Source organism: Eumetopias jubatus, unplaced genomic scaffold (genome assembly GCF_037043125.1).
Source record: "Eumetopias jubatus isolate StellerSeaLion01/CBP00866 unplaced genomic scaffold, mEumJub1_p1.0 scaffold_4, whole genome shotgun sequence".
In the NCBI taxonomy this organism is placed as follows: domain Eukaryota; kingdom Metazoa; phylum Chordata; class Mammalia; order Carnivora; family Otariidae; genus Eumetopias; species Eumetopias jubatus.
In genome coordinates this window covers 174,331,580-174,353,257 of record NW_028274810.1, presented here as the reverse complement: position 1 = coordinate 174,353,257, position 21,678 = coordinate 174,331,580, and the positions used below count along the sequence as shown (strand labels likewise).

General features: G+C 37.4%; 1 protein-coding gene across 1 annotated transcript in view; it reads right to left on the bottom strand.

Moving 5' to 3' along the window:
- Positions 1-21,678, bottom strand: part of CYP7B1 (cytochrome P450 family 7 subfamily B member 1) — a 178,727-nt gene that overhangs the window by 3,402 nt on the left and 153,647 nt on the right. The window contains exons 3-5 of the mRNA XM_028112127.2: positions 15,506-16,093; positions 14,815-15,021; positions 4,146-4,321 (exon numbers count right to left, since the gene is read on the bottom strand). Coding sequence (XP_027967928.1) covers positions 4,146-4,321; positions 14,815-15,021; positions 15,506-16,093 — 971 coding nt within the window. The remainder of the gene's footprint in view (positions 1-4,145; positions 4,322-14,814; positions 15,022-15,505; positions 16,094-21,678) is intronic.

The window sequence follows — 21,678 nt, the reverse complement described above, 5'->3', positions numbered from 1 at the left end:
AATCAGGGTTCGTATTCATTCAATTATCATTTTGGGTGTAGGAATCCAGAGTAGAGGAAAGAAAAGTTTCTAAAATAAGAACTGCCAGTGTTTTGAGTGGATGACTAAGGGGCTACACTCTTGCCCTGGGTTTACAATCAGCCCTACTGGGAGCAAGATGACAGAGTTCCTTTTTATCTGCATGACTTAAATTTCAATTCGTTTGTACTAGCTCGAGAGAGTGTGCACATCTCCTCCCAGCTCTGCGTTGAGGGTCTTCATATTAGTCACATGAAATCAGTCACGTGGGAGTATTTAAACCACAAACATTGAGAAAATCAGGGCTTTTCAGAGGGCTGTTTTACCAGCACACTGCTGATTCCAACATAGTGGGCACGAAGGCCAATTTACCGGTATGGCAGAAACCCTCTCAACACGAAGCACTTAGCTCTGAGAACACAGCTGTGTGATAAGGCCAATTCCCTGAACTCTAAGCTCTTAAAGACAAGGACCTTTTAAGTTTCTGTGCGCCCCATTATGTCCATCAAAGTACTTTTTGGATAACAGATGCTCAGTATACATTTGTTTCCCTGAAGTAGACTGGTGGCATGATCTCTATTCCAATTTGAGGTACAGACAAAAAATTAAGAGTATTTCCTCATTTGTTATGACTAGCATATTTGTAGAACAGTGACAATAATCAGAACAATATTGAGACAACAGTTTTTATAGTGATTTAGAATTTATTCAAGGGCTTTCAAATTCGTTTTATCATTTCAGAGTCCCTACACGGCTGAGAAGTTAGATAGGGCAGACTTGCATGAGGTCAGCTAAGGTCTTTCAGCTTCAGAAGTTTTGGGAGTGCTCCAGTGGCTTTGTAATTACTTTGTTGTTTCCCTGTGTCCTTACTTTAGGAGGCTACATGGCTGTGATAAAGTGTTACCACCCTAAAAGTTTGCTGTTTCTTCCCTATGGCTCAACAGTGTTTCCAGGCTTCCCTTTGTACCTTACCACCTCTGGCCACAGAAAAACCAACCAATAGATTTGCTCCTCTTCATAGTTCCAGGTTGGGATGCTGCATTTTGGCAGAAAGGAAATCATCACCATTTACCAATTATTTGAGCGCCAGTTGCTTGAATTCTGGCTAATAATAGATGTAAAGTTGAGGAAGCCTTCAGAAAAATTTAAAAAGCTATCTATTCTTAAATTATCTAGGCTTTTTTGAACAGCATTTAGACCAACGAAGAGAGGGAAAAGAAAACTGAGAAGGGGTGTTTCCTGTGCTCTCTCTCTCATGGTCTTCAATTTTAGTTGCCAATTGATTTCCCATATAGGCAAGAGCCACCTAAGTGGCTATTATTACAATAAACTAAGCACCCAATACTCAGAAAAAGAATAATTCTTTACACAGAAGTTACATGTTGATAGCTTATAGACCAAATTAGGTCCCCAAACACTTTTTGTTTAGCCCATGTTGTGTTTTTAAACATTGTTTATCCAAACCTTTAAAAATTCTAAAGTTTACCCCAAAATCTGTTTTCTGAGTTTTTTTTTTTTTTTTTAATGACAGCCATGCTAGGCCTATGTGCCTGTAAGAGCTGAAGGCTAATTCAAAAGTAGCCAAATGGTCTTATTTAGATACCTCTGGGCTCTCCTTTCCTCATAGATTTTACCACTCCTGATAGTATTGTTACATTTATACACAAGCCACTTCATCCATTTGTTCTAGTTAGGCCCAGTACATATTTGAATATGCAATATCGGTGGTGATTTAAAATTCTAATTGAAGTGTATTTTCACTTTCAGAGCATTCATCCCTTCCAGCATCCCCTTATTTATTCGCCCTGTGGACACCCTCGTATACTAGGCACTGAGAATGCAGAGAAGGCAGTGAGTGCTGGGGTCTTTCCACTTCTGGAGCTTCCAGCCTATGGGAGCACAGACAAACCAACAAATAATTGGAAAACAGCAGGTGGTATGCACTATAACAAAGGTACAACAGGCCACAGAGTGGGCAATGGCAAATTCTCTGAGGAACGTAATGAGGTGGGAATCAGGAACACTGCCAAAGAAGCGGTGATCAAGGGTGATTCTTGTGGAGTAATCTGGAACCTTTTGAGTGGACAAATAGGAACATTCTAGGAATAGAGAGGTGTGTGAAGGAAGGCCACGGACTCTTTTTGGAATGTGATATTCTAGAGTCTCTTGGGCTTGAACATCCTGAAATCATGCCTCATTGGGTTGGGAGAACCTATGTTCTGCGAAGGCTCTTCAGTATCTGTGTACTCAAAGAAGAACTATACTTACATCTGGAGCTGGTCTTCTTCAAGTTTCTGGACTCATAGCTACTGTCTGTTTTCTATATCTAAGGCCTGGTCTTCCCGTTCAAGATCTATAGGGTGCAAAAGATAGGCAGTGGGGAATATGAGCCTCTGAAGAGCTTCTGGGTCTGTGTTCTCAGTGACAAATGGCCAAGGACAGAATTTCCCAGGATTTCCTTCTCTTTTTTACTGTCAATGGATGGTGGTTTCAGATGGGCATCTGTTCTATGAGCATCTATAGCACCTACTTATTGTCATCCCAAGTTCATAAAAATGACAGGAATAAATCTATTTTTCTGATAGCAGTAGGTGCTCAGTAAATGTTCATAGAATGAATGATTATGTAAGACCTTGCCACATCATATAAAAATGATTCTGAACCATGTCATATTTTTCTGTGCCAATAATGATCAGCATTCCACAACTAATTTCAAGAAAACAATGTTGGCAAAAAAACTAGCTAGTTAATTTTGGAGACCAAAGAACAGTACCGCAAAAACAGCGGTAAATTGGTAAACATTTATCGTGTATTTGCTGATAACTTTAATGTTGATTTTACTATCATGATATGAATGGTAAACAATGACTAGTGGAACAGTCACATAATGAAAATAATAAATAGACATTAAATAAAAAAACTATAGATAGAAATAAAAGTTAAAATTAAAATATTTTTTAAATATTAGTTATTATTTGCCCTATTTACTGAATATCTGCGTGGAATAATTTTTTTTTATATTTACAAATGTGGAGACAAAGCTAGTTTTCCACAGAATGTTCATTCACTTACTAATACCCTACTTCTGATTTGTTATCACCTACATATAATGCCTCTTCTTCTGAAACACATAGAAACCATATGTATACTTTCCCCCTCACTTAAAAAATTTTGCCTTTGCTCATGAAATAGAGGCAAATTATCTCATTGTATTTGGAGTCTGTCCTCTTCTTATTAATTTCCAAAATTCAACACTATTTTCATCTAGCGTGGCTGCAAAACATCTAACCTAGAAATGGTTTAAAAGTGATCCCCTTATGAACTGCTCAAAAAGAGCACAGAAGTTTACCTTTGAAAAATAGCATTTCATATACAAAACCACTGTAGTAAAAACAGTACTTCATGAGACACACAGGCAGAATATGACTGCATTCAATTTGCATGCAGGTGGTGAACCTCTGAAGTGGTATTAAGGGATGAGCCAGGGTGGATTAATTTCCAGTCTTTGATATTCATTAACTCCAGCTTCAGAAAAAAATACAAGGAGATGACACAATTACCCTCAGAGCTTCACCCGTGAGCAGCAGCTTTACAATCTCAGGTTCATAATGCCATCCTGATTGATCAAAAAGGGGCATATACCTTTGGTAAGAGGTGAAAAAGTATATGGGCTTAACTACGGCAATGATGGTGCTCGATCTGGGGACAGTAAACCCCACTCTAGAAACACTTAGCAAAACAGTCCTCATTCTTTATTCTCTAAGCCACCTGTCATTAGCTAGCCCTCCATGGTTTTCAATAATTCTCTGCCAAGCAAAACCTATTTTTGGCCTAAAGGTAATGATGGTCAACGTAAAATGCCCATTTCATTTGAAGAAGCCAGCATTTAGTCTCATCATTCTATTTCTATTTATAGACCACAAAACCTTTGAAGAGGGATCCTTAGGAAACACTTCAGTAAGTAGGAAAATTTTCCCATTGGAAGGCAGAACAGAAGTCATCAATCCGTCTCAAATTCCTTCTGGAACGAGGTGGCAGAAGGAACCCACAGAAAGACAGTGTGAGGAAGAGGAATGTGCTTGCAGTTATCTAAGAAGTAGCAACAAGACTGCCTAATGCTTGTTTACCTCTGGAGCTTCAAAGATTTCCGGGTCATAATGTATGGCTGGAGGAAAGATGGCTACCAAGTCCCCCTTTCGCAAACAGTAGTCCTGTGTCTCTGACTGTAGAGTCAAATCCTCTTGAACAAAACGCATGATGCTTGAAAATGAGCATAGTCGTAAAACCTCGAGAACGGTGCTTTCTGAAGGACACAAGCAAGCAACAGCTTATTAAAACATGACTGCTCCTGAACAGTGTTCTCAATTTGTCATTAAGCTCATTACCAATAGCTTTGATTGAAAAGGGAACCCTTTTCTAATCAGATCCATTGAGGACCAAGGGGAGAGCCATGGTGGTCTTGGACTCCCAGAGCAATGAGGAGGCGGGGGAGAGAGCTGTGACCTGGCCCCAATCACAGACAGAATGCTGCTGTGCTGTACTTGGGCAGACAGGTTATTAGCTAGGATTTTTGTAGGAAGGAAAGGTTTGCAAGAGAGAAATGCTGTGTGATAGGTATATCCATTGGACATTAAAACCATCTCCCAGCTGAAGAACACTGCTGGTGGGTTACTTTACCACCCTTCAGAACAGCTACATCTTTAAAGCCAGGCTTAGGTATTTAATAACCACTTAGGCAGTTAATAGTGAAGTAACTGTAGTAGTGCTTTCTTCAATGGCTTAACACTTAATTTCTTTTATGCTAGCTGTAAATAAAATGTGGGTCAGCATTTGTTGGAAAAATTTCAAAGAAGACTTTCATAGGATTCAGAAGAAAACCGTATTTTCCTCAGCATCCAAAGAAAATAATAGCCACCATCATAACCTGGAAGATTCCAGAAGCTGAATGTCCTTGCTTTCCCAGTGGCCTTCACCTTTTGCTCCTAGCACGACAGATTTTATGGCTAATTTCCGGCAATTTATCCTGGCAGTTTGAGGAGGAATTCCTTTGGGAATAATATGCATAATTTGCATAAATCATTCTGATAGCATGCATATCAGCATGTAGCTCCTGTCTAGGTCTGCATCTCTGTCTTCATAATCAAAACTGACTATGTTTTCACCAGCGTGAATGGGTCCTAGAATATAAAGCTTGATTCTTTCTAATCAGCGATGTGAAAAAGAGCTCCAGTTGAGCATCTTCCCCCTTTCACATGGTAACAAATCGTTGTGTTTATGGCTTGCAATTTAGACACACACACACACCAATTTCTTGGTGTTCAGCAAAGCTCAGAAACATAGAGTACTCAATTATTAGATTATAGCAGTGCACTGGTCAGTTCAGTGAGGGCTTGCATCAGCGAAGAAAGAAAAATAAATGCTATTTCACTAAAATTTAAATCTACGCAGAGCTTGCACAGGGATATCAAGTAGCTTTGGGTGCCTTCTCCCTGGACATTTTCCCCTCAGCGTGCATTTGTCTAAAGAAATGAGGCTGCGGTCCACTCTGTGTGGCCAGTGTGGTGATTCAATGTGACGTACAGTGAAGCTGTGCATATTCTTTTGGACTGCCTTCGTTATTATAATCAGGCAGAGTCAAATCGGTTTGTTGGTGATGAGGCCAGAAAAGAACTTTGGTTTTGGAACGTGGACCCTACTGCAGATAGCCACAAGGCACTTGACATGACGGATTTCAGCTGGCAGGACACCAGTGACCAACATTTCTATGGTGAAAAGCAAGGGTCGGCTTCCCAGGTACGGCTGCTGGCTCTGTTGGATCAACAACAGCACAGCACCATTTTCGCCTGTGGTGTGAAATGGTAGCTGACATATGTAGCGGTGCTGTTCCCCCAAGTCCAGTAGGCGTGTGGGAAGAAGAAATGCAAAAGCAAAATCATTGTGGGGTGGCTCTGTGGCAGGGCAGGCATTTACCAGTCCGAATAACATGGTCCCATCCGACTGGCCAATGGGCTCGAGGGAAGCATGGCAGCTTGCGCCCACTGCGGGATCGCAAATGACAATTGGGCAAGCATATCTTATGCAGAAGTTAATCACAATAATGGAGCCCAAAGTGTGGCTTAGCGGTCAGATCGTAAATGACAAATCTGTTTTACCTTCCAGTACCAGTTATGTGTGCAAGACGAGGTTGGCTCTCGCTCTGAGCGATCATGCCGATAATCATTAGATGACAAAAGTAATGAGTTGCATTATTATCAACAATGGAGGGGGGAGCTTCCGTGGCTCTGCGTTACAACGTACAGACACAAAAGCCAGCAGCTTTTCCACCAGCCCCAGTAAGGACGCGGGCAGAGCTATATGTTGAGAAGAATGACAACTGCACAATAAAAAAAATTGCAGCCTCTACTTGTAGTTGTCATAGTTGAGCAGACACCAGCCAGTGCCACTGACAGACCAGCTGGGCCCTGGGAGGACTTCCATGCTGCACCAGGAGGTACAGTAAATTATCCTGCACGGGAGAGCAACATCTGTTTCTGTGCTACTGCCGAACAAACAAGGCAATTTAAAACATACCAAGGGATAACCAAGCAACAAATGAACATGACCCTCATTTTTCCCCCCCTTCTCACACACGAGGTGTTAAACTTCATTGTGCAAGCACTCCACGAAAGAGAGGCCAGGTTGGTATTTGATAAGGTGTTGTCAGAGAGATTTTACATATTTCCAAAATGGAAAGAAAAAGCTTATAGTATTGTTATTCTTAGAATCCTCCTTCCCCCTGCTATCTTCATTTCTTTTATACCAAAGCTAGCACTCAGTTCTCAATTCGCTCTAGAATTAAAAAAAAAAAAAACTTTCCATATACTTATAAATATTCAGTCTTTAAACCTAATTTGCTATACTTAGTTCACATGCCTTCAAGCATTTGTCTTCCAATTTCCACTGAATAAATGCGTACTAATGAGAAGTAGAGCAAGCTGCTGAGGCAAAGCTGGGTGACTTGGGTCTGGCCTGCCACCAGCTTGTGATAGGCGGGCAAATTGAGTTAAAATGAAAAGTCTTGTCAGCTGAAATTCAACATGGTAGCCAAACAGCAAGCTGTCAATCATCCAGCCAAAACAAGGGACTGTAGGTAATAAAAGGTCATTGTGATCATTAGTGCACTTGGCTTTCATATGCAAGTTAATTTTAATTAAACATGATCTCTATCTGTAAATGTTTTATAAAACTTATTGTACATAATGGATTGTTAATTTATACTAACATTTAGCAGGTAATAGGACCCTCTACTTATTAAATGCATTGTAGAGAAATGGCTATCAAGAATGCAAATATTTGGGGGATAATTTACACAAGGCACCACAAGGTGCCAACAATTGGAATTGTGATTAAGATAAGGCTGCCTGTGTTTTGTCAAGAACTGAGCTTTACTAACCAGTATACAGTAGGAAATTGGATTACAGAATTCCCACCATGAACTTACAATTCAGAGCCTGAACTACCTTCTTCACCTGGCTAGGAGAGATCTGTTTCTCTTTTCCGGATCTAAAAACATTCTGATTAAGTATCCCTTCTAAGCAAAAAGCTGGGGAATGTGTTGCGCTAAAATGCTTTACCATGTAACTGTGAAGGAAAATGGCAAACGAAAGGATATGCTGGTAGAAAAAGGCATGTACACTTTGTCTTTTGCCCTCAGATCTCCATTCTGGCTGTAATAATTAACAGATGATTCTCATTTGCAGATTTAAAGCGTTGAAGCAGCTCATGACAATCAATAATGCATGTAACGATGCAAATACAAATAAGCACATCCAAGTTTCTGCCTCACACTTAGGCCATGTCTGTATATGTGGAATGAATGTACTGTGACATGGCCAGGCTGTTAATTTGGGTCATCTTAATGATTGGTGCAGACTGTCATACCATCTGATTAGTCATGATGATCAGTGGATAGCAGCGATAGCTGGAGTGAAATGGACAGCCAGGGCCCACCACGGTCCACTGGGGCTGAACACTGGGCGGTCCTACAAAGGTGGACGAGGAGTGAGGACAGGAGGATCTGCGGGCAGCGCTCTAGAAGGTGTGAAGAAATGGAGCAAGGCTCCAGATGTGTGTGCACATTTTTACATAACTGCCTTTAAGACAGGTGAGAAAGTAAATTAGAAATTATAATAATCATGGACGCTGGGTAGCTCAGTTGGTTGAGCGTCCAACTCTTGGTTTTGGCTGGGGTCATGTCATGATCTCAGGGTGGTAGGATTGACCTCGTGCCCGGCTCCCCGCTCAGTGGGGAGTCTGCTTGAGATTTTCTCTCTGCCCCTCCCCCTGTGTGTGTGCTCTCTCTCTTTCTCAAATAAATAAATAAATCTTAAAGAAAAGAAATAATCAGATAACTTGAAGCAAATAACTAATTTTTAGCTCAACAACTGTATTTTAAATAAAGAATAAATCTGAATTGGTACAAATGTTTACTTTTACTCTGAATTGCAGACACAACCTTTAGTTTCCTGCTGAAATATACAGAAAGGTAAATTCAACATTCATATGTTCAATAAATGTTTATTAAGGTCCTACTCTGTTCAGGGCACTGGACCACTTCTACTGGTTAAAAAAAAAGAAAACAAAGCATATGGATTTGGCCTTCGTAGACACTGCAATCTGGACAGTTCAAAGTTGGGAGGTGCATATAAACAGGAATGCGCCACAACGTCCTCGAGAGGATTCTGCGCAATTTCTGAGCAGATACTTCTAAAGATGGCATTCAGAAAGTCCACTTTAGTAGAAAGTTATTTTTCGTACTGAGCTGAAATTTTCCTCCTTTTAATTTCTACCCTTTCGACAAGACAAGGGCAAAAAAAAAAAAAAAAAGAAAGAAATTCTAATCCCTCTTCCACATGACAGCCCTTTAAAAATATTTAAAGACAACTATCACGTCATTTTTAAACTGTATGTCAGAGATGACGTGGCCTTTAGTCTTTTGACATCCTGGATGAAATCAATTAGCCAACCTTCCTCTTAAAAGGTGGCAGAAGTGGGTGTGGTGTTTCAACTAGAAATGTAGAGAGGAACTACTTTCTTTACCTTGCATACCAGACACTTCTATTAATGTTTTGTTGGAAGCAGAGGAACAACTGATTTTTGAAATCATATCACCACTGACTTGTCTTAAGTTTTCTGATATTCCAGAGGTTATCAGCCCTGGCTGCCCATTACAATCACCTGAAATGGTTTAAAAAAAATAAATGCTCCACTCCAGACCAATGGAATAAGAACCACTGCATTAACTAAACCTTTGAATTAGTGGTTTTGAACCTTGGTTGCACATTAGAATCACCCGGGGGAGCTTTTAAAGCCATCAGCTTGCACCCCAAACCAATGAAATCAGAACCTCTGGGGGTGGGATCAGGTATGAGTAGTTTTTAAGGCTCCTCGGTTGATTCCAATGAGTAATCAAGGTTAAGAACCACCACTTTAAACACTTTTCTGCTAAGCCACACATTTCCTCATCCTAGTCTTAGGCAGTTGATGCTTGACCTAAGTACAATTCTTTGCATTCTCAGTTTCCCTCTCAATTCCTGTTTCTAGTAGTCATTGTATTATCTAAGCCTCTTAGCTTTGTGCTGAACTGATAATTTGATACACATTCAAATTGGTCTTTTTCACTTTTTGATCAACGTTTCTTTACCTAGAAAAATCTCAATATCTGATCTCTGGTGAAAGACAACTCTCTCTTTCCTTCTCCAGAAAGAAGTTTCTAAATGAAGAAGAATTCATACTTCCTGAATATATCCATTGGAAAAGAGGGTTTTATTAAATTTATTGTCTAAATTATGTACGATTTTTCTTTTCTTTTAAAATTATTCATTTGAGAGAGAGAGAGAGCATACACATGTGCCAGCAAGAGGAGGTGCAGAGGGAAAGAATCTCAAGCAGACTCGCCCCTGAGTGTGGAGCTGAATGTGGGGCTTGATCTCATGACCCTGAGATCATGACCTGAGCCAAAATCAAGAGTCAGATGGTTAACTGGCCACCCAGGTGTCCCTGTATGATTTTTCAAATACACAATTATTTTTAATATTAAATGAACTTTTTCTCAAAATAATACCCACAACTGTGACAAACAACCGCATTGAAGATGTTAATGAGAACTGTATGTGTGTGTGGGGGGGGGTATATAGGAACTCTATCATCATTGTAATTTTTCTGTAAATCTAAACCTATTCTAAAATGAAAAATTTATTTTTATTTAAAAAAACACCCACAAGATTCTGATGTGAACCTTAGTGATCCATATCCTTGTAAAATAGTGGTCAATGTCTCTGGCACAGTTCTGGAGCATTTTCCCCTTGCAGTGACAGTATTTATGGGCTAGCTTTTAAGTGAGACCGAGCATCAATTTCTGGTTCTACCACAATCTAGCTGCATGCCTTGACTTGGTTAACTAATCTTTCTGAATCTTGTTGTCTAATAATTCAATGAAGATAATAATACTTGAGGGTTAAATAAGCTAATATATGTAAAGCAGGTAGCACAGTGCCTATCACATAATAAATAGTTGTTAATATTGTCATTCGTACTGTCTCATCTGGAAATTAAAAATATAGTTAACTCTATCATTATCTTGTTCAAATTATCTGATCTCGTACATGTGCATATCATGGCTAGCTTTGCTAAATCAAGATACAAAGAATCCCTCCCCTCTCTCAGCTAAGACAATGAAAAAGGACTCCAAGGATTCTGCTATCAGACAAGCCCAAGAGAAGCCTGGGGGTGGCCAGAAAACCCTTTATCTCCATCCAAGTTATTTAGCATCCTGGTATTTTCTCATCTATAAAAATCATGACAAAATAATCGCTGCCCCAATCCCCCCAGTATTTTGGTGAAGATCACATGAAACAACGTTTGAGTCCGTAAAATTGCCTTAAAATTTTGCGGTCATTAATATATTTAATATCGACTACATCTAATACTCATCACTTGTTATTCAAGGATCTTTATCTTTTCTAACTGATCATTTCTTTCTGTTTCTTTCTCCTTACTAATTACAAACAATGGGCTTAGCAATTTTTGATAGAATTTTGTTGGAGAATCACTGCAGGCTTATAATTCTAGGGGTACATTTTATAATATATGATCTCCTTTTAAGAAAGTTGTGCAAATTTTGCTGAGCTTTGGTTTTATAGCACCTCCTTTTATTGCAATATCCCTCACTACCACCACATGTGTGACTATTCTCATTTTGGGGATATGTAATTGAACAAAATTAGGTGCCTGCAATTCGCCTGAATTACTCAGTTATTCAGTTCAGAAGTTATAATCCACTTTGACTTACGTTCTTCTTACTTAAAGCAGGTTTGTTTTTTTCATGTGTGATGCACAGAGAGAGCATGCCTGTGGGGTAAGATAAACTTGAATTTGCAACCAGCTTGGTTCACAAATAACTGAAAATGAAGAACACAACATGCACATTGTAGTAGAGATAGCACTGAGATTAAAGATTATTTTGGTGATAGAAATAGATGACATTTATTGAACCCATACTTTTTAAGTCATGTATATACATTATCTAGGTAAACGTGGAAGTCAGAAGTAGTACTCCAGTGAGGTTATCTGCTTTCATTTGTCAAAATTCCGATTTAGAGCTTCCTCTCCTTGCATTCTCTTTTTTGTCTTAGCTTCTCTCTGACTCATCTTTTCTCCTTTTCCTTTCCCTGTCTTGGAAATCTATAGTTCTAAATCCTACCTCCACCCCAGGTTTTTCTTTCCCAGAAAACTGAAAAATTCGTACTTTTCTCTCAGGGTTTCTCAAACTTCCGTTCAAACAGCAACTCTTCCTGTTGAGATTTAGGCCCCCACTGACATTTACCTGAGTCTCACTGTAGTTACTAACTTATTTTTAAAATTATATTTAAATTTTGCTGTAGAGACCTTTACTAAACACAGAGATATAAAATTTTAGTGAGGTCATGATAAGCAGAGTCCTTATAATAAGATAAGGTACCTAAATATACAAAAATAGAAAGTTGTGTTTTTCTTTATCTAAAAGAAAAGGGTAGAATGGTTTTAAAGAAAGATTCTCAAGAGGACTGGAAAAAAGCATAAATCCCTCACAACCTCTTACAACAGATGATTGCTTTGAGTAATCTTAAACAGGCTTGGTACTTAAAAGCCCAATCTATGTTACATATTTTAACTTTTGCTGATATTAAGTGTATATGATGTCAGAGGAAATTTGATACATGTAAGGCCTACAGGACTGAGCCACAAATGTCAATAATATATGCACAATGATTTGCATCACAATAAACCTATGTCCCATTGGGCTTTGTCTTCTGTAATCACTCTAAAGAAGAGAAATCATTCTTGTTCAGGAATAAGGCACTCATTTCTATGGCATTCTAACTTTCCTTTCAACCTTACTGTATAATCAGTGTATGCTGACATGCAAAATCTTTGTTAAAAAAAAACTTCTTTCTTCTTACTCGTTAAAAAAAAGCAGCATTCATTTCATGCTTGCGATCTTTTTCCTTCTAATACTAAAAATTAAAGACGGCTTTCTTTATAAAGAAATGCACTTGGAATACATAGACCTCTGTCCTTAGGGACGTGAAAAAGGGGAAACACATACACCCATACCATGGCGTACACTGCAAATATTTAATCCTATAAATCTTCCCTTTGTACATATAGTCATACTCTTCTGATATAGAGGAATATTCACAACTGAACTGCGACTAGATGCAGAGGTTATCTGTTGTGTAACTGATTCATACAAAAATTTGTTTCAATCTGCATAAAACTGTCTATCTCATGTAAGAAAAAAATGCACATTATTTTCTAGAAGGTTAAATTCTCGTAATGAACAACACTGGCCTCTGCTGGTAACCAAGGTCACGATGAACAAACATCCACCTTTTCTAGATTGCTGAAGGTGCTTCCTTTATCCAGGTAGATCTATACTCTCTTGGGATCGTTATTGCTCATTTGTTGATAAGGGAGCCACAAATTTATGAGGGCTCCAAGCATGCAAATCTCTAGCTCTAGCTATGGACTTAAACGGACCCAAAGTGTAGTGCTGGAACTTGCCATTTTTTCTGACCAAATACATTTAAACATTTCTGCTTCAATACCGTCATTTTAAAAAATGATCTTTTCTTTCAACAACACACTGAAAGTAAGAAGAGAGTTGATGAATTTCAACTAAATTTTTAAAAGTAATAACTGTGTACAGAATACAAACACATATTCCTTTAAGTTTATTTGCTCTAGTTTCCAGTATGCATCATCTGATTCATAAAATACAACTGAAATTACTTGAATACATAGGAAAGCAACCTTGATTTTCATAGAACTATAAATCTTCTACCCCCAAAATAATGTGTATCCATGTGAAGATTACTGCCCAGAATTTTATGCAAATTTTTTGGATTTGTTCATCAATAATTCTGCAAAGAAAACCAAATTAATATTTGTATTTTTAAAATGTTGGGATTATTTTCTTTCACCGAGCAAATATAGAATGACTTTGCTAATGTATGCTAAAAAACAACAAACTAGAAGGTGACACATTTATCCCAATTGATTGAACGAGCTAACCCACTGTCAGTACAAGACAAGTTTCCTGCTATTGCCTCTGATGGGTCTTAGCCTACTCAGTGGGAACATTCTCTAGAACAAATGGGCCAGTCTTTTTAATGTCGCCCGACAATCAACACTACTCAAGATCTGTAAGTTCTTGGCTCCCAGAAGTTCCCATCAAAGCACCTGGAACACACTTAAAAGATAAACAATTGAGGCCACCATAGGCTAAAATACTTGCCTACATTATCAGAGGAGTGAAGCAACAGAGATATATAAAGACTTACTCTTACATGCGTCCAAAGGGTCTTGGATTATTGTATAGTAAAGGATATCACAGGAGGAAATGTCAATACAGAAGGGACAGAAAATAACTTGTTCATATGGAATTTAACTTGGGGAGTTAAAGTTTATTCATATAAAGATATGAAGTGTCTTATCAAAACCAGTAAAGAAGAATGCAATCCATTGTCATCAAAAGCTCAAATCACTGGCGTATAGGTCTACATAGAAATAGAAAAATGACTTAGTCATTCCTGACCTCAAACATATTTGAAATAGTGACCATGCATATCTCATGAGTCAGTGAATATTTTATAAAATATTGACACTTCACATGGAGTAATTAGTAGCTGTTGCTTCTTATTTCCTTCCTGTCTCCCTTTTTTTCCTACCTTCTTCTTCCTTTTTCTCCCCCAAGTACGTTTAAAGCAGGAAGTTCCAGGGGAAATCACTTTTACTACCTTTTTGAGAATCATACACTTCAAGCTGTATAAAACATCCTAATCTCTGCCTGAAAATATAGACACCATTTTAGGGAAGAATAACTACATCTTGTACACAAGATCTGAAATACTCTCTTTTTCAATCCCCAAATACCTTTCTTGTCAAGATAGTGTAGCAGTGTTTGGAAAGTGTTAGCACACCAACAGATGCTCAGAATCAAATGACTTAATAGGCATAAACTTTTTTTTCAAATAATTGCAAAGCTTTGGGTTAGCCTTTTGCATACCTTGCATAGTTAATTACCTAGGCCTTAATGTTTACATGTAATGAGAGTATCTACAGCTATAAACTACATAATTTATAATTGATGTAAATGGGTGTTATTATGTCAATTAGGCAGCTGTGTCCTCCACCTCTTGGTAAACAGCTTTGAGTGATAAACTGAGTTTGCAGAGAGGTACCTTCTTTTCTTCATAACAGATAAAAATAAATTACCTAGGTAGACCAGGCTGTCCAATTGTTCTCTGGTGAGCTGGATGGGAAATCCAGACCCTTTCTTTTGACCTGTTGACTGCAGGAAATGGTCAATTTCGTCACGCAGCACTGCCATAGCTTCTGGGTGCTGTAGGAGGTAATACATCGCCCAGAACGTAGTTGGAATAGTGTTTGTCACAGAAGCCCAGAGAAAGCCTAAATGATGTGCTGGGAGAAAATAAGTGAAAAGGAAGATTAATAGCGTTTATTACACTGATTAGATTTGCAGTGTGCTAATTAAAAGATGTTAGGACACAGACCCAGCCAAGGATCAGTGCATGCTAATGAGGACCAATAGGCTTCTGAAGTCTAATTTTCTGCTTAATGAGAATAGTTTAAAATGTAATGTGCGTGTGGGGGGTGGGGAGGTGGGGGATGAGATAAGAGGAGTAAATGCAGCTTAGTTATACTCTTTCTCATTATCTCCATTAAGTATCTTGTTTTACCACCTCAGCAAAAAAAAAAAAAAGAAAAAAAAGAAAAAAAAAGAAAAAATCAATTATCACAGAGGGTTTTTCAGAGTAAAACATTTTATCACTAGCCAATTAGAAAGAGCATAAAAATTTTCAAGGTCACCATTTTGTCTTTTTATTTCAAAGGTCTATTGTAAATTATTTTATTTTAGACAAGTAATCATTCAGAAGTTTCTTACCTCCTATTTCAAAGTCCTCAAGCGTATAGTATTTCTCCAGGATATCTTGCCTCATTTGAACAACTTCTGACCATCCCTGTGTCCTAGCTAAGTGTTCTGATGTCAAGCGTTTTATAAGTTTCTTTCTAATAGATTTGACATTTCCTAGAAGCTCTATGGGTATGTCTGATATTAAATATGGGAATTTGTCATCAAATTTTAAGAAATCATCTCTTAGCTCAGTAATAAATTTTTTCCTATTGCCAGGAAGAGATTGTCCATATATGGTTGTGAACGTGACCTCAAATATTACTGAGCTGCAGAATGTCAACAGGTATGCCGTGTCCCAATTTGTGGTTTTTAATAGCTGGAGTTCAAATACTTGTTTTAAATTCTGCATCATGTTTTCTGTGAGTATGTCCAAAGACGTCCCTTGTAAAAGATGATAGCAGCCATGAAGGTCATTGTTCAGGTCATCATTGGTTGCCAACTTTTCGATGGAAAATACTTTCCTTAATAGTTTATTAGTGAATATTCGAAAGCTTAATTTGGGACTTTTCATTACTAACTGGTACTGAGAAGGGTCCAGGATAAATGTTATATACTTGCCTAAAAGAAATAAATGAGAATATGAGCTCAGTTGGGAGCAAAACAAACAAACAACATACCTGAAATTTGAAAAGATTTTAATCAAAATTATAAAGACCTTAATAACTAACACCTAGAAAGGTGCAAAGTTTAATAAATATCCATTTCGTTCAAAGATTCCCCACGTTTCCTTTAAAAATGGAAGATAGTGGGAGAAACTCTAATATTCTTAAGTTCTGAATGACCTTTAAAAAGATACTCTTTTATTTTGGGGGGCGCCTGGGTGGCTCAGTCGGTTAAAAAGATACTCTTTTATTTTAATTAAATACCCAAATATTTAAACTACCCTTGAAACATCCTCAGAATCCCTTGACTTAAACATTTCTCATATTTCCCTAATAATACAAACAGAAAACAAACATCAAACAAACGAACATATCAAATTATTATTTACACTTCATGGAGAGCCATTTCATACTTCATATCATCTTAGCTTTGGTTGGACATGATAATTTTAACTCAGACAAATGAAGATGTGGTATGAAGCATATACTCACCAATTAATGTTTAATGTGACAAATACCAAATCACAACTGCCAGCATTTTCTTGTTTATAGATGAGAAAACAGTGGTTCGTGGAGATTTGGTAACATGTCCAAGGTTACTTACTGATTTGTGACTAAAACAGGATTCCAAACGAGAACCTGTCCATTCATGCATTCATCCCTCCATTCGACACTTACTGAGATTCAGATACTTGTTTGGATCTCTTTCCTCTTAAGAGACAAAGATGTAAAGAAATCATTCTAGCAGAGGTGTGAACACAAGGTAAGGGAAGTAGAAAGTGAAATCTGCTTTGGTCTGCTGGGAGTTACCTATCAGCAAGAGTTCTTTGAGGTGGTGACATTTGGTCTTTTCATAGATCAGTGTTGTCCAAACTTACCCAACTAAGAGACGTAGGGTACTAGTTAAAAATACAGATTTCTGCCTGATTCTGATTCAGAAGGTTGAGATGTGGGACCTATGAGTCTTTATTTTTGATAGGGGCCTGAAGTGATTCAAGGCAGCATAGTGAGGAACATAGTCCTACTTTGGTAGGGCTCTCAAAACTGTCGGAACCTTGAAGAGTTCCCAGCTCTACCCTGCTCCCCGCAGAGCCTGGACAAGAAGACACTCCCCATGCACTGTTCTTTTCCTCACACAGGGCTGATTTCTTCTCACTAGAGTGCTGTTTTAAGACTCCTAAATAGAAGTATTATGCAAATAGTATTTAATAATGGCATTTAATAAATCTTTCTTTCCCAAGAACACACATTAAGTTTAGATGATCCTACAAAGTGTAATGCCTATTTATTGCCTTCTAGAAAACAACAGACATTAAAGTCTGTAGGATCATTCACATTTTCTCCTTCACTTTATTATTCCTCTGGTGTGTGTGTGCGTGTATGTGAGTGTACTTTCTTAGACCAACAACGCCTCACTTGTTATTTATTGTTAATTCAAACAGCATCACAGAAATTAAATTCAACGTGGTACAGGATTTAGAATAAGGTTTTGAATAACTTTCAACCTAATTCTTGAAACAGGATAAATGTGTTTTTGTTTTACAATTTTAAAACATCATTTAAGCTTTTAATATACATTCATATACATGTGCTAAGATTTTTTTTCTAAAAATAAATCATATGTCTTGAATTTTATTCACCATATTTCTCCTTGATTTATTTAATAAGGTGGGCCAATCTAGGAATGAGGGTAAAGCTAGAAGTGGCTATTCATTCTGGTCAGATCCCAAAGCTGCATCAATAAAGTAAACTGGATTTTTCCCCCTTAGCGAGAGCAAAAAGGACTCAACCGGATTGGAGCATATTTTATGACACCTGCTTTACCATAGCATCTTAATTAAATAAAATTGCCAGCATCTGCCTGACAAATAATTGAAAAAAAGTGAATTCTCTCATTTTGCAAAAGATATAATTTTAGGCAAAGCTATGTATTTTCACAGGTGGTGATTCATACTTTCCTCCTTTCACCAAATGAGAAGATTTTGCTAAATATCTTTAGGGTTATTTTAAATTAGCCACTAAAATTCAGAGAATGTATAAAAGTTTCAGTTTGTAAAACATGCAATTTTTAGGGAATATTTTGAATTTTTCCTACTAATTTTCTACATTCATTAAAATCTAAGTGGAAAGATAAAACTATATTCAGCCAAGACAGCATGAGCTACTGGCCACTGGCCTACTGAAATAGAGGCTGTGTGAATGTGAGAGTTTTCGTCTACAATTCGTCACAAATACACATACATTCCCCTCTCTCTCTCCCCCTTGGGGGTAAGGACATGGGAAGAAACTATGAGATTCATTTCAATTAAAAGAAGTAAAACCTAAATGTGGAAAAACTGGTTCCAGTTAGGAGCCAATTATTAATAGTTTTTTTAATGAGCAGTTATTACAGGTTCTTTTTAAAAAATCATTACTGATTAGTTAAAATCAATTTATTTGTAGGTAAAATTCTCACTCTTCAAGGCTCTTTATACTCCAGGATCTGTATTTTCTCCTTCTCATTCTTATTTTAATTTCTTTAACCTCAAGGCATTGTGTTTTATTAACTTTCTTTCTGAGTAAGATGTGGATTGCTTTAAAAGTAGACGTTTTCATTTTCCGGATTTTACTTTTCAAGTGGGTTTGGAAGTACTAATAACCCTGGAGATGTTAGTTGGCTTTCCAACTTTTAATCTTCAGTATAAACAATTTAAGCTAAGTTTTCCAAAATTAATATTAATTTAAACCATCTGTCCACCATCTGCTAATGTGAGATGCAAAACCAGAGTTTCTTTGTAATCTTTAATCAGACAGTTAGGAAAACACATATACATTCATAAAAGGAATTTAAATTTCTTAACAAAGGAAATCTGAAAAGTTATTCTGAAGGCCATGTATTCTTGGAGCTAAATTAACTTTTTGCTCCAGTGTGATTTTATGTAAATGAATACCAAGTGTCAATAGGCAAGTTGCCTAGTTTACCAAGATCACAAGGTAGAAACAATATTCATTGTCATGTTTTCAAAAGAGAAAAGAATGCTGTCAGTAGTTGATATGAAATATTGATTTAAAGAATGTCAGAGTTTGCATTTGTCTAAAATAGAAATGTCAAAATGGGGCTCACTTCTGCAAAAAAATATAAATGTATATAATATGTAATATTATATATAATCACCTTTTTGAGCAGCAAATTTAAAATGGGGTCAAAATTTTTAATGTCTTCTTTGCCAATAATCTTATTCTCTTCCCTTTTCAGAGCTGACTGGGTCTTAAGATACTAACTCTAGAATTCCTGTATAACCTGCATATGATCCTTTACTAACTCAGCAGCCTTTTTACTTCTCTCCAAATTACTTCTTTCAGGAAGGTGGGGCTACATGATGCAAAGTACATCAGTAAATGTAAGAAAAGAAAACAAAATCATTCACCCCGATGTCTTATATACAAAAAGTTTGACTTCTGGATCATTATAAATTGAATTTTGATGTTTTCATCTCAGATATTTGGTGCTTTACAGAGGCAACATCCATGGGAATTCAGAACAACTATTTGAGTACTTAGATTTAGAAATGCCTGTCAGCAAATATGAGATAAATTTGGATTTTAAAGAGATTTTCCATAATTATAAGCTTAGTTTGTTCTTCAATAGAATTTTTTAGAAGGTCAAGCTGAAAATACTCGTTGGAAAGTGGAATGAACCAACTTTTTATTTTATGAGGATGACCACATTACATACTCCCCCTCTTATTAGGGAGATTTCACTAGCTGTTGACAATGATGTACAGTGGTGCTTCGCTGGCATGACATCTAGGGAAGACGACTCTGCTACACCACCACACAAAACCAATTAGAGAACTATTTTCTGCGACAGGTCACGAATTTACGTGGTTTCTCATGAAAAGATGTACCTTTTAATTTCTTTATTAAGATGACATCCATGTCCCTTGAGACTTTTGGGGATGACAATCATTTGCTCATCATGCAAGAACATACACTAGCGGAAATCACATTACGGGACAAGGGTGGAAGACTCTGGTCCCTCATTTCACATTTTCCAAAGGTGCTATTTTGCAAACTGATCATTAGAACCACATACATTAACAGGATAACTTGACAGGAATCTATTCAAACTCTAGCAAGAAGCCAAAGGGAAGTGGTAGTACATATTCAACACCCGCTTGTGTACTGTTGAGTTCAAAAACATGGCCATGGTCAAATTATTTGGACATCAGAAATTCAGCAAGCTTCTTAGTGTCTAAGATTAAGATATCAAGTATCAGCAGAAATTGGTTGTTTTTTGAGCAGTGAATAAAATTATTCAACTCGCCACAAGTTTCTGCTTAATCAGCTTAGATTATTTTTGTATGATATATTAAAAGGGAAAACTGAAAAGTTCACTAACTTGTTGCATCTATTCATAAAATTTATTTTCTTTAAGTAAGAGTGACTTACTTTTTTAAGTGAAGAACAGAGTTTTGTTATTATGAAGCCAAAAGCTCACTTAGAATAAAAGCACCAGCTATGGCCTTTATTTGTATTATAGTAAGTATTTCATCAGCTCTAAGGTATTGGGAATATCCTCATCAAATATTTATTGTGAATCAATCAGTACTGAGCTCTGGTCTAAATGTTGGCAATAGAGGAACTAAAGAATAATGAAGGGAAATAGACAAATGAATTAGCAATAAATTCACAGTTTATTAAATGCCATTACAGAGTGATACTGAGAGTAATGGGAGCCTGGAGAAGAGGCATCAAACATAACCAGGGAGAAGAGATGGTCAGTGAAGCTTTTGGAAGAAAGAGATATGTGACTATGGCCTCAAAAGATGAATCCATGTCAGTCCTCTTTTCAGGAGGACTCACAAAGAGAAGAACAGCACTCAGGCAGAAAAAAACAGCATGAGGAAACACAGGCACAAAAGGGCATGGTGTGTGAGGAGGAAATTTCAAACAATTTAGTGCATTAATAGTGCATTAAGGCAAGCAGTAGCAAAGGTGACACCAGAGAGGTAGGAGGTGCCCAGATCTTGGGAAGCCTTGTGGGGATTACACTACAATTGCTCTAAGATGCATGATTTTTTTTTCCATTTCAATTTTTCTGAAATCAGAGCATTGGGAGAGACTGGCCAGGCAAAGGAGTAAGTTGTGAGGAAATGGATATTGCCTGTTCATGTGAAAACTCAGCCATGCTGACAATGTCATCCAGTTGGATCACTGTTTTTTCTCCCCATTACATTAAAATGGCGGCACTGAAATGAAGTTGCTCTGTGTACAAAAGGTTGCTTCTGATACTCAACAAAGTAATTACAGTAAGAAGAAATCACCTAAATTCTTTAGGAATAGAACAGAAAACTCCAAGGCTGGTTAGAGAAAGATGAAAAGGGTTGAGCAAAGAAAGGGGCATAAGTAAAGATGACCTAGATAAGGAATACTCAGAGTCAGTGAAAGAACCAGAAGGTGCAGTATCAATAGAGTGAAGGAATAGAGTGTTTGAAGGAAGAATGAGGGATCTGCATTGTCAGACCAAGTAGAGAGGTCTAGTCAGTGAAGGTCCATTAA